Source organism: Indicator indicator, chromosome 14 (assembly GCF_027791375.1).
Source record: "Indicator indicator isolate 239-I01 chromosome 14, UM_Iind_1.1, whole genome shotgun sequence".
NCBI lineage: Eukaryota > Metazoa > Chordata > Aves > Piciformes > Indicatoridae > Indicator > Indicator indicator.
In genome coordinates, this window is record NC_072023.1 from 9,924,892 (window position 1) to 9,938,484 (window position 13,593).

Genomic DNA, 13,593 nt, shown 5'->3' on the forward strand with positions numbered 1-13,593 from the left:
AATTGCTCTTCTGTCATTTAAAAACTTTTTATGAGGCTGGAAATCCTGGAGTCAAATTACATTTCACTTTTTCTACCTATCTTCACAAGATAGCTTGTTTCTACAAATAGTTAAAACCTTCCTGATGTTTCTCCATACTGTGGCAATCCTTACTGCTACGTATACAACCAACTCTTGCATGAAGTGGGGTGAGGCAAATTTGTTTAATTTTTTCCCCACACTGTTGGTGGAGGGAGGGGTTTTTGCTTTTAAATTATGTATATATATATACACACACACACACACACAGAGAAATATACAGGATAAATAAAATCTGTTACAGATACTGGCAAAAGTTAAATACTATGAACACCACATACACATACATACAAACACACAAAAGCCTATATGAGAATCAAGCGCTCTCCTGCAGCTCCTCTTCTAGAGGAGCAGAAAACCAAACACCAAATACGTGGCTGGAGGGAAGGGGATTCGGTCCAAGCAACCCACATGTGCCTCACTCAGCCATAACTGCTTTAAACTGGTCATTAGTCACTGCCTCACAGCAGCACCATGGCTCTTTCAATACTGCTGGTGAAAGGCATGGGGGATGAGCAGTCTCAGAAACCAGAGTTGTCTGTTCACAAAACAGCTGCAAGACGGGCAGAAGCAATTCCAAGTTTTTCCCCATCTGCTTCCACACTCCTCTTCATCAAAGCAGGCTGACCAATCCCTTGGAAAACCAGCAGGAGGTTCATTCTCTCAAGCTGCTTGAGATACTGTGCTAATGATGTCTCGGGTGCAAGTCCACAAGAAAAAGATTAAATTTCTTGTCATCTTCTACTTTACTTCAGATGTCAGCTACCAGACCAGCCAGCTGAGGCTGACAACTTTCAGTTACTCCTAACTGAAGGAGGGGGTTAGAAGAAGTGACCAAAAGGCAAAGCTCTATCTTTGAACAGCTATCCATCTTTCTCCTCAAGCAGATTTTAAACTGAAAACCCATTAGAAATAGGGCTGGTCAACAGTTTGGTTCCATTCCTTGGTTCAAAACATCATCTCTACCTTCCCATAGAATATCAGAATAATTTAGGTTGGAAGGGATATCAGGAAGTCATCTGGTCCAACTCCCTGCTTAAAGAAAGTCCAACTAGAGCAGGTTGCTCATTCAGTTGTTGAGTATCAGCAGCAGCCTCTCCTGGCCACCTGTTTCAATGACCTGTTTTCATGTTTTTTTTTTCTTTCCTGTTTTTTTCTTTTTATCAAGAAGTCCATTCTCTGGCTGCTTCCCCCACTAAAGGATCTGAATTTAAGGCAAGTATTTCTAAAGCTTTCTGAATGCTTCATAGAAAATACTTTCAGATTGGAGGACATTCCACTCACAAACACAAAAGGGTTTTCTCAGCTTAACTTCACAACTTTTCATAAAAGAGAAGTCAAATAGTTACAACTCTATGTATATACCATAAAGATATAAAACTTTAAAACCCTACACACGGAGCCTTTCAGCAGTGCCGGTGTAGCGCATATGTACACAAGTCAGTTACGCAGAGGTTAAGTACATCCCAGGATCCTTTCCCATCAAAGTCCAGGCATGATGTAGGCGATGTTGTCTAGTGTGTTTGACTGGGAAAAAAAATTCAGGATTTTTTTACTGCCACGTAGTGACTCAAAATCCTTAAAAATGACACAAACAAGGGCATTAAGCATGTTCACTTGTTTTGCAAGTCATCTGCCTAGTCCTCATCACCACTCTTAGGCTTATTTTTACACCACTGCAAATGTAAAGGCAGCCTCAGTATCTATAGGCACCTGGAAACAATGGAAATGCTTGAGGCTTTCCTCACATGACCCTTCCCTTTCCTTACAAACCCCATACTCGATCTCTGAACTTGAAACAAGCCACACTGATTATATCACATCAAGCACAGGCAAGACTAGTGATAAAGGACTTGAGCAAAGTGGTCAAAGTTGTAGCATATAAAAAAATTACTTGAATTTACACTCACAAGAGAGAAGCCCTTAAATACACATACTAATATGGTGTCAGATGAGAAAAATAAGTGCCTGCCACTTTTCCTTGCAAAATGTAATATAATTTTGAGAGCAAGAGTCCTTCTTGTGCACATGAGAAAACAAGAGCCAGCAGCAGGTTATCTATATGTTATTCAAATCCAGCATTTCAGTAAGCATAAGCCTGTTGCTGAATGGCTGAAGAAGGCCTTAGGAATACCATGTTTTATTGCTGAAGACAGGGGAGCTGGATCTGCACCAGTTACAGCTCTAGAATTTAGCAATGCCACCTACTGAATGCAAAGGTAAATTGCATTCTGCATGCAACACAACCACTGCCAGTTTGATCCATATCTTGACCACCACTGTTATGTATCTGATGGTAAAAATCAGAGTAGCTTAGTTACCATCAAGTCTGAATACCACTTTTCAGAAGTGAAGGGTAAGTGCCTTAATCCACCTAAAGCACCACTGCTCCTTATAACAGTAAGTTGATCAAGTTTCCAATATAAGCACCATTAGTCATATGTTGTCATTGCACTGAATGCACTTGGCAAGCAGGAAGGAAAAAAAGGGTAAGATGTTTTTCCAAGGCTTAGGATGGGAACACCCCACTGACTCAGCTTTTGTGCAGACCTGCCAGTTTGTGGGAGCTCACAGCCTAAGCTGTCAAGTTTGTTGTTAATAGGGTGTTCTCAGAATGAATCAATGTTTGGGCTGCCCTATTATAACATGTGAATTCGTATCCCATTTCTGTTGTTCTCTCTGCCAGATTTATTTTACTATCCTAACTTTTGTAGGCTATTTATTTATTTGTTTGCTTAGGCTACTTAGCTGCTTTATTTGTGTCTCATGTTAGAGGTATGGTTCCTGATTACACTGCCACCTTAAACTAGGTCCACAGGTCTCAATATGAAGTGTAAAGTGGAAAAGAAGTTGTAGTTATGCAGTTCCTTAAAACAAGAGACTGTTTCTCTTTCCTTGGAGAAAGTTCCAGCCATGTGTAAAAGTCCCTACTCAATCGTATTAGGAATCCTGAGATCACAAGCCATTTTTTCTGCTACTAAAGGAAAAACAGATTGTGTGATACAGTGCAGCTAGAAGCTGCTTTTTATTTTTACAGAAAATTAGAACTTTCAAAAATACTGGTATATGTACAGTATCTGATTCAGATAGATTGATTCAGCACTAAACCAGGACCTATACGCACTGCAATCAATGCTACAAATATTAGGTCAGTTGCCACTGGGAGAAAAAAAACTTGCAAGCTTATTGTACAGCAGTTACATCTGAGAGAATGTCAAGAAATATTCCTCTATAAAAAGTGTACTGCCCTGGAATTATAACTACATCATAAGACTGATGCACAGAAAAGCTCTAAGCTAGACTCTACTGAAATTAACATTGATAGAATGGAAATAACCACAGGGAACTCACCAAAACGTGCTTAGGGCAGCCATTCAACTCAGGTAGTTGTGTGGTCAGACATGCCAATGGGCCCAAAGCACAGATGATTGAATCTAGGAGTACTGACAAACTTCCTGAAACAGCCACCATGCCCTGGAAGTAATAAAAGAAAAAAAACAGGTAGGGATGAGTAGTGAAAATGATGGTTCTTTCACAGCTGTATTGATTCTCATGCAGATACAGTATCTTCACTCTCAAGCTTCAGTCCACTTTCATTACTTAAACAGTAACAAAACTATGCCATGTGCTTCACAGAGAGCTGCTGGTTCAAAAAAAAAGGTAAGAATTCAGTTGACAACATACTGGTGTAGGAAAAAAATAGGGAACAACTGAAACAAAACTTTAGAGTAAAATAACAACCACCCCCTCCCAGTCCTCTATATAGGTTGCATGAGATCATTGTGACATTGCTGCTTACAGACTCACTTCTGTTTCCTGCAGTCTGTGTCCAATGAGGCTCAGAGATTCACCCAGCAACTGTAAGTGTGCAGCCACATCAATAGGATCTGTCTCAGGGACTTTGGCTGGTGAGGAGGACACCACCATGGTACTGGTGGGATATTTCTTATGAGGGGAAATCACTCCTGTTGGAGAAGCTAGAAAGCACACAAATTAAAATTTCACATTCCCTATTTCATTCTTTTATTTACAAGTCAGTAGCAACACTCGAATCTCAAAGGCACAAGATGCTTACATTGCTCTGTGAACCTGGTCCTGTGGTCTCTGGAGTCAAAAACTTTCCTTTTATGTATGAAAAGAATCAACCTCAGCTGAATGAAATTTGGGAGACTTGGTTTGTAATATTTGGTAAACAGATACCAAATCAAACAACCCGTTTTCCTCTTGCAGCAAGGAACTAGAACTTCCCTGCTGCCTCTTCTTGGTTTACATTTCAACCCCTAAATTACTAAACCAAATTAACCTTCTACAAATTAAGACACAGAAATATAAATTTATTTAGGATGATGACATCATTATCACTCTCACAGAAACACTGTTTTTGAGTAATATGATCAGTTACATGTCAAGACTTGTGAGAAAGCAGGCAGAGGTGTGAAGCAGGAAAGGATCTTTGTTCCTTATTTTACAATGCAACACAATCTTCCCTGTCCAAGAAAGACCACTAGAGTAAATAAAAGTACAACTACCTTTTATTTTTGGTGCACCATCTGAAGATGAGGCCTTCCTCTTCACAGTGGTGGCCTCTGCTTTATTCTGCTTGTGTTGGAGATACTGAGCTTTCTGTTTCCAGATCTGCGGTTACCACGGTATACAAAAAGAGATTAATAACATTAGGTAAATCTGTTACCTGATGCCAGGACCTGAAGGCTGAATGATGTAACTGGTGAAGCAATAACCTAAGAAGATGGATGCTTTTATGACTGCAAGGGCAAGGCTTCCATACTTTGAGGACACAGGCAGCATTTTTAAAGGTATGGTGGCAATGCTGCTGGCATGTGCTGACCTAAGCACCTAGTTTACAGAAATCATTTACAAAAGCATCTCACACGCTCACCAGTTTATCCTTCTCAGGTAGCTGCTTCCATACTTCTGCCAGTTTTTTACTTAGCTCTCCAAAATCTGTCAGGAAGAAAGAAGAAAAATGCTTAAAACAAATGAAGTCATAAAATCATGGTGAGAACATAGGAAATTTACCAGCCAATGAATACACATTTAGGACGGAACCAATTTCAGAACCAGAACTCTCCACACTGTCCTGAAAATAACTGCCAGTGTGCATTCCCATTAATTTTTTTTTTCCCTAAAGCTGGTATCAGGAATATAAACTCATACATGTATATATAGGAAAGACATACAAATACCTGAAGGGTGGAGGCTGGGCTCTTTACAATGGTGGCTAGTGATGGGAGAAGGGGCAATGGGTACCAACTTACAATACCAGAGGTTTCACTTTAACTTGAGGAAAAGCTTCTTTGAGTGATGAAGCACTGGAAACAGGCTACCCAGAAAGGTTGTGGAGTCTCTTTCTCTGAAGACTTTCAAAACATGCTTGGACATGTTCCTATTCAACCTGATCTAGGCATACCTGCATTAGCAGGGGGGTTGGACTAGATGATCTCCAAAGATTCCCTTCCAACCCCTGTCTTTCTGTGATTCTGTGGAAGTGACACAATCGAGGTAACAAATCTTTAAGTAAGAGCAAGCTAGCAATTTCTTAATCCAGATTCAAAGCTTGGTTAAAATACAACGAAAACAAATACCACCTGTCCCCTTTGCCAAGTCTTATTGAAAGAAAATTGGCAGCTTCTTTGCATTCTGTCAAAATTAGTAAACTGAAACACGAATGATGTGTCGTGCTAATTAAACTGACTGGTGTATAAACGAGAGAAGGCTAGATTATTGTCTCACCTATTCCAGGGTGCTCAGACACAATAGTTGTACGATATTCCTTGCAGAACACTTGATAGGCAGACATGTTTTTCTTCTTTGGCTAGTCAGAAGAAGAAAAGGAAACAAAGGTTTTTAATTATGACTTCTACTGAAACTTGGTGTTTGTTGAAGGCTTAAAGAAAGATGTGGTGCCTAGATCAGGAACCTGAAGAAGCAATGGTTTTACATGTTCTGGCTGAATTTAGTATTTATGAAAGCACAGGAACCTGCCAGAACGAGTCTTGTCTTGCAACAACTCTTATCAATGCATTTCACTCCTAAGTTACAACAATCTGCTATTATGAATCCAGAATCAACAAACAACTTTGTTTAAATAAGTCAGTTTTAAAACTTAAAATAATAAAGAAGGCACCTCTCATACTACTCACAGTACCTATTATAGTTCTGCTAAAACAATTTAGTCTTTATCATAATGTTTTGGTCCATTCCTTGCACCCTTACAAAACACTTCAGATTGGAAGGAAAAGAGACAGTGGAAGTACTAAGACACTTGACAGCTGTGGCAGAAGCAGTTGCTGAGCTATGATCAGAAAAAACTTACCAAACAGAACAGACTAATGGCTGAAAAAACTTGAGATACGACTGCTCATTTCCTGACATAAAGCATCTTTTATCTACCTGAACATACATAAACTGCTTTTCCCCATTTATATACTCACATGGATACAGTTCTATCACCTGTAAACTCATTCATATGTTAGTTACCATTTTCTCTACTCGTATTTGTATACATTAACCGTGCAAAACTGAATGTATAGTAAGGGAGAAAATTGTGAATGTGGTAGTGTGTAAGAATTAGAATTTCATTTTAATACAGGAATCATGGCTAAATACTTTCATTTTTCAGGCTACAGCTTGCTTGCTTCCTTTTTACAGGAACTGTGACAATAGACTGCATCGCTAGTTCAAAAGCCTGAAAATAGTGAGAACCAGTTACCTTAGAAAATGATGCATCTGTGTTTGGTACATAACCTGTGTCAAACAAATTAAGTATAACTTTTTCAAACCTCTTATCGGCCAAAGACTGCCCATGTCACGAAAGCAGATTGATATATATTCCTTCTGTTACAAACAAAAATCACAGTGACTGACATACTTCTCCAAATATGCTTCAGTCAAACCATCAATCCTGCTATTAGTTATCCTCCTGTTTCAATTTAACCGTGCCTTTGTAATGAAGTGTCTAATTCACCATTACCCACAACCCAATTTCCATTTTCCCCTCCAATTTTCCCTTACTTTTTCTCTTTCTCTTTCCTTTTCTCTTTCCTTTTCTTTTTCTCTTTCTTTTTCCTTTTCTCTTTCTCTTTCCTTTTCTCTTTCCTTTTCTTTTTCTCTTTCCTTTTCTTTTTCTCTTTCTTTTTCTTTTTCCTTTTCCTTTTCTCTTTCCTTTTCTTTTTCTCTTTCTTTTTCTCTTTCCTTTTCCTTTTCCCATTTCTCAGCTTTGTCCTTCTCCTTGTCTTCCTTTTTCCTCCTCTTCTCACCTTGACCGTCTGAGTGAAAAACAGCAGGAGGAGCTGGAGGAAGAACATAGGGGGTACTGGATGGAGGTGGTGGTGACACTGTTACTTCTGCTGCTCCCACAGGAGCATGCCCAGAACTCTTTTTAGATCTAGAGTGCTTCTTCTCTCTATGTTTTTCCTTGTCTTTTTTTTTCTTACTTTTCTTTGACTTCTTCTTCTTCTTAATTTCCCGGTAAGAATCATCTATCACTAGCTCTCCAGCCTCCAACTCTCCACCAGAAGAGGAACCAGATTCTGGTGGTGCCTCCATACCTGAAACCTCATACTCGCTCCCATGGCCCTCTGAAAAAAGGGAAGTGTCAGCACCAAAACTTTCAGAAGGTGGATGCGAGTCTGAAGGTGATTTGTGCTTCTTCCGGGATGACTTCAGGAAGCTCTGCAGTTCATGACCTAGCAGGACAGAGCCTTGCTCATCTCGAGCTGATTTCTTTGAAGATTTCTTTGTGGCTGATGGTGCTGAAGAGTAGGAAAAAGAATCATCATCTGCAGCACTACTTTTGTCTTTTGGTGAAAGAATGAGCTTCATCTTCAAGCCATCAGGCTCCCGGAGAGTAAGGGTCTCTGTGTTCACATAGAGAGGTTTCATTTTCTTAGATTTGTGGAAGCTGCTATCATCCACTGAGTGCTCTCCACTGCTGCCACTCAGCTTCTTCTTGTGGTGCTCCTTTTTGCTTTCAGAATGGCCAGAGGAAGAGTAAGATGATTTTTCAGAGGTCTTCTTTGAAGACTTTGAGCTTGTGGCCAAAGGTGAGGTGATAGCCTTGAGTAAATCCATGGTTGTATCAGCTGAGGATGGGCTAGAAACTGCTTTTTTCTTCTTCTTTGATGGTAGATCCAAAGGCGAAACACCTGAAACAGATCAAGAGAAGTGTACATTCAAGATGACTCCCTTGAAGACAGCATCACACTAGCCCAAAGAAGCGAAGTGGGAATCCGGCATGACTTATGATTACAGCCAACAGGTTTCCATCCAGGCTTAAACAGATCAGGGACACATGTAGCCAGCTCAGTGCAGCTGTACAGATACAATTCAAGAGCTGTATTGGCCAAACTAGTCAGTTTAAGACAGGAAGAAAGAGTAGGAAAGATCATTATGTTTTGTCAAACTCTGTACTGTATTGTGAAATAACATATTTTGATGAAAAGGTATCTTATTAAGACTGAAATTACATCTTGAGTGCAAGGATTTCATGCCATTTTCAGCTAGGGTGAGATGAAATACAAGCCTTTTCATTCTGAAAACAGATTTTGATGAAATTTCCTCTTGGCTTTCTCATTTCCCTGCGAAAAAAAATAGATCTTAAACCTCTTAAGCTTTTATGAACAGAATTGTCATTTTCTGGCCATCTTATGCAACCTGGTAAGGAAAATAAAAGAAATGCAAATGCCAAAAGGGAAGGCCTGAGTTAGAAAACTACAACTTATCAATGAAAAAGGGTTGGAAGGTCTTGACTCACAACAATAGCAATTTGCAAAACTACACTCTAAAAATATAATTCCCTAATCTGCTGTCTGGTGCTGATCAGCATGGGGTTTTCTGTTGCTTGTCCTAAGACATGTCCTATCATTGATGTATTCTCCTCCCATAAAGTGCTAGCCACAAAGCCTGGTGACACTGGTTTAACAGCATCCTGTCCTCAAAGTCATCATTTGTTTGCTCACCTCTGTGGCAGAACTCATCGGAGGAGTGCTTTCTCTTCTTTTTGTGAGGTTCTGACCCCGGAAAAAGCTCAGTGTCCTAGAGTAAGGAGAAAAAAGTTGCTGACACACATGAGGAAAATAATATGAGATGCACATGGACTACTGACATAGGTAACAATTTGTAGGAGATATCAAGAGTTATTTGTACTACTGTAACATCAAGGAATCCTAGGTATGAACCAGGATCATTATTCAAGGTGCCAAACAGACTCTCTCTCCAAAAGCCCATAGGGAAGATTTAAGATAAGAGACAAAAAGCGTGGTAGATGCATGAGAAAATACAAAAAGTGGTATTGGTCAGGATTGGTTTCAGCACATCAGCCACCTAGCCAGCATCAAGCTTTCTGCAGGCATTATTGCAGCAGAGCAGGGCTATATGGAAATTCAAAGACAGATCTCTGTAGGGAGCTCCCCAAAAGTGAGAGGAGCAACACACAAGAAAAATCAAAGAATCACACTTTAAAGTGTTAAAAAAATGGCCAGGGAAAGCTAGCAATTGGAGATCAGCTGGTGAGTTGATAAAAGACAGGCATCTACCTCTTAATAAAGCTAAAAAATAACTATGCATGCATAGGCTGTCAAGCCTTGAAATGAAGGTGAGCAGTTCATGTTTAATGTGCTGAAAAAGATAAAAGAAGTGAAAGGAGGCAGAGAGAGGTGACAGCTAAAATGATGGGTCAAAAAACTTGTCCTTAACATGCCCTTAACATGTCATTATTTGTCATTTGATCAATTTATGCTCTGAAACTGAAGGTCCTCTACAGAATTCCATCTGCACTGTACAAGTTTTTAATTTCAAACTAGAACTTCTTTTCCAGCTTAAAAAAAAAATCACAATAGTCATCTTTCAGCTTACAGCAAAAAATTTAGCTCAAAGTGGAAAGTTTTGAAGAAATTTAAGTTGCCACTATGTAATTTTAGAGTTGAGGCCCCAAAGAGGTGAATAGGACAAGTTCATACCTCTCAAGAGCTATTGTTCCAGGCTGTCTGCAGAATCAGGAAGACAACAGTGCATCCTTTGCTGGCTATTCATACAACCACAAATTCTAAAAACTTTTTGAGTGTACGTGTAAAGTTATTTTTGCTATATTCTGACTTGTAAGATTGTACATCAAGACTAGGACAGCTTCTTACTACCCTATTTTCTGGTTTCAGTTATATTTTGGATGAACCCCCTCCTTTTCCACAGGAAAGTTACTGGACAACAATAGCTGCTCTTGCTGTCTTCTACATGCATATCTGCATGAAAAAGAACAAGAAACTCATCCATCCCATTCCATAACTAACTTTACACATATCTTGACACCTTCAACCTTTTCTTTGGGGCTTCCTGACCTGAGTTGCTATCTCATCTTCCTCTTGCAGCAGTTCCTTGTAAGAGCGTTTTTTCTCCCGCTGTATCCTTGCAGTTGCCAGCCCCACGTCATCAACACCTCGGTCACTCTCTAGGAACTCTTTAAGAATTATGTGAAATGGGAAAAGGAAGGAATTAAATACCCCATTAAAGAACGACAGATATGTGGACAGTGCATAAAATAAGGTAACAGCAGATGACAGGAGAGTGATGCACAAAACTCAAAAAGCACAAGGGGTCCATGAATCTGTGCTCCGATGGCAGTGCACAGTGCTCTAATGCAGTTAACACTCTCACTCAAGATTTCATTTTCAACCCTTATATATTTCTGTCTAAAGACAACTGGACCTAGAAATGTTACCATGACTGAACGCATCCTTATCCTAGTCTCCCACTCCCTTGACCTGGCAGGGAGAAGAAAGGCTGCAGTGGCAGTTTCCAGTCAGGGTGCTTGACCAGGAAATAACACCCATTTCTCTCAAGTTCAAATCCTAGTACTTTACACCTGGAAGTCAAGGGCTTGGGATCCTCTGGCAACTTGGCCAGGTTAAATTTACAGGCTCCATGGCATACTAGCTTCCTTTCCCATTCTGACTGCATGGCCTTGCAAGGGCTGCAGAGTACCTTTTTTTTTTTTTTTGTGGCAACTTCCTCTGAGATTATGAAGCAGTCATACCTTCTTTCTTCTTGGAGTCATCGTAAGCCATGGCGGTCCTGCAGGAGCCTGAGAATGTGTTGCCACGCCTGGGCTCCTTCCCCCGTTCCCATCTACAGGAAAAGGTCTAAGAAACAGAGAATGAAAATAACCCTCCCACAAAGAATCACTACGTAAAATGGGAAACTTCCTCTGAACCAAGTGAAGATTCTCTGGAAAACAGTGGGAAAGGAAAGAAGTCTACCTTCTGATTGGTTCATGCTTACTCTTCAGGCTTGACAGAATATATTTTTTAAATTAAATTTGAGGGTGGTTGTTCTACTGTTTTAAAGATAGAAAAGACCATCTTTTCCTTGTAAAATCACTAGAAGTAATTTATTTACAAAAGTAGAAAGATTGTGAGAAGACAGCTGAGTTTGATTTTGATGACACACAAAACTGCACTGGATCTTGTGTCAAAGCCATTTTTTTGTCAGGAGCCACTTAGCAGAGAGTGGGATGTTTAAAGAGAGGTTTCAAACCCTTGAATCTCAGATGAAATGAATGGAAATAAGGAACCAGTCAGAAATCATTGTACTACAAAAGAATTCTTTCCAATGTTTTTAACTAAAGGATTAGTTAATCATTTTGTAATTTTGTAATTAAAAACATTTTGTAATAAAGGTGTGCATCCTTCTGATCTGCTTCCTTACACTACCACTGCAGCCATTCTGAATGCCAGCCTGGGAGAGGGGATGGAAAAAAGCCCTCTTTTTCCCTAGTCCTTCCACAGCGACCCACCCTCTGTCAGTTTCAGTTTTTCAGGTCTCCTCCAACTGAATCATTCCTTTGCATAGTTGCTGGCAGAGAGCAGGATAACACCCTTATGAAATAGCTGCACTCTGGTTCTCTCTGAGTAAACGGCTTTAGGTCTTCACTGACCAGCTTAATACAAGATCCACCTTGTGCTCTTCAAGCAATTAAACCAATTGCATCTGATTTTGTGCGTTAATATGTATTTGCACATGTGTGTAAGCATTCAACCCCAAAGACCATGCTGCTTGTTCATTCTAGTTGTCACAGTCATCTTGCCACACTGAAGCTGTATTTGAAAACCGTAAGAGCAGAGAACTTGTGTTTGTACATCCCTGCATGTACCTGAATTTTGTTAAGTAACTGCCTGAGGCTGACAATGTACAGTGTACTCACTTTATAGTGGTTACTTAATAAAGCCTCAACTAAATCAAGCTTGCAGGTATGCAATGAGATGTTTCTGTTTAAACTCATATGAATACACATTATTTCTTCATTTTGGAAATCCAACTGCCACAAATGTCAGTAGAATGACACTACAGTGTCTTTAGCAAGAACAGGTATTTGTAGGTAGAATTTATGTACACATGCAGGTACACTGCACATGTATATGTACAACAGCACTGCACATTGCAATGAAAAAGAGCATCTTTGACACTTGTGGGCTCACAATCTTGAACCAGATCTTCAGTTGTCATACGAACTTCAGTGGGAACATGCATGACACTGAAGTATTTTTCTCAAGAGGACAAGGGTCTAAGCTAGATACTGTTCAACAAAGCTTAAGTCAGTTATTCATGAATAGGTGGCTTGGAGAAACTAAGACTTGTTTATAGCTAGATGTGTACCTACTTACTCTTTTTAAATCTCATCTGCTTGTCAGGTATAAAGGTTGGTAGATAATGCTCAAAGGGTCTTATAATATAGCATTCCAGCCCTGCAAATACAAAACATATCCTTAACTAGTCTTGTCCTGTAAATCCTAATTAGGTTTCCCTGCTTCAAATTCTTTGGTTTCAGCGGTAATTGCACGTTCAGTGCAGAAGCTCTCTTCACGTCTTCTGTTCCTTAATGCACCCGCTTGCGGGATCAACACCAACCATTGCTCATCTGCAGCCCCCCGGACTCCAGTGACCTCCGCACTTCGGTCTCCCATGGGACGCTGCGCACCCCACTGGCAACAGACCGCGGCGAGTGGAAGCAGAGGGCGGTGGCAGCGGGCTCCCTCACCCTATTTCCCGCCAGCACTCCCAGCGACCTGTAGAAGCCGACACGGCAGGCGGGCTCCACCGGGAATCCCGAGTGCGGCCGAGAGGGCAAACGTCGGCGCCGGCCCTCCCGCCCACACAGAGCCGGCCCCGTCCCGCGCCCCCACGGGGCACCCCACGGTCCAGCTCCACGCATGCGCACCAACAACCTCAGGGGCCAAGCCCAGCCACCGCTTGCGCCTGTCCCGCCGCCTCCATTTGAAGCGGGCTCTGTCGCCCCGCTCCCGTCTGCGCGCCCTCTCACCCGAGCCGGCTCTGGCCTCACTGCAGCCCGCGGCTCCGTCCCTGCAGCAGGCCCGAGCGTGCCCCGATGGCAGGGCCGCTCAGGGACGACAAGGCCTGCCGGGCCGCAGCCGCAGGGTGAGGAGGCGGTGCAGCCGCCTCACTCTGCACTGCCGCTTCCCGCCGCGCCGCCACCGCCCGCGGCCG

At 41.3% G+C, this 13,593-nt stretch overlaps 1 protein-coding gene across 2 annotated transcripts; it reads right to left on the reverse strand.

Annotated features, from left to right (window-relative positions):
* Positions 1-1,494: 1,494 nt before the first annotated feature.
* HMGXB4 (HMG-box containing 4) lies at positions 1,495-11,156 on the reverse strand. Of its 2 annotated transcripts, XM_054386395.1 has the most exons (12): positions 11,126-11,156; positions 10,409-10,549; positions 10,046-10,065; positions 9,057-9,123; positions 7,315-8,243; positions 7,111-7,128; positions 5,830-5,911; positions 4,976-5,040; positions 4,608-4,713; positions 3,886-4,055; positions 3,430-3,552; positions 1,495-1,605 (listed from the first exon to the last, which is right to left on the reverse strand). In XM_054386395.1, the coding sequence occupies exons 1-12, from the start codon at positions 11,154-11,156 to the stop codon at positions 1,561-1,563; spliced, it is 1,797 nt and encodes a 598-aa protein (XP_054242370.1). In that variant the 3' UTR covers positions 1,495-1,560. The 2 variants fall into 2 exon arrangements, with proteins under 2 accessions (XP_054242370.1, XP_054242369.1); XM_054386394.1 differs by lacking the exon at positions 10,046-10,065 and having other exon boundaries at positions 9,057-9,132; positions 10,431-10,549.
* Positions 11,157-13,593: the final 2,437 nt, after the last annotated feature.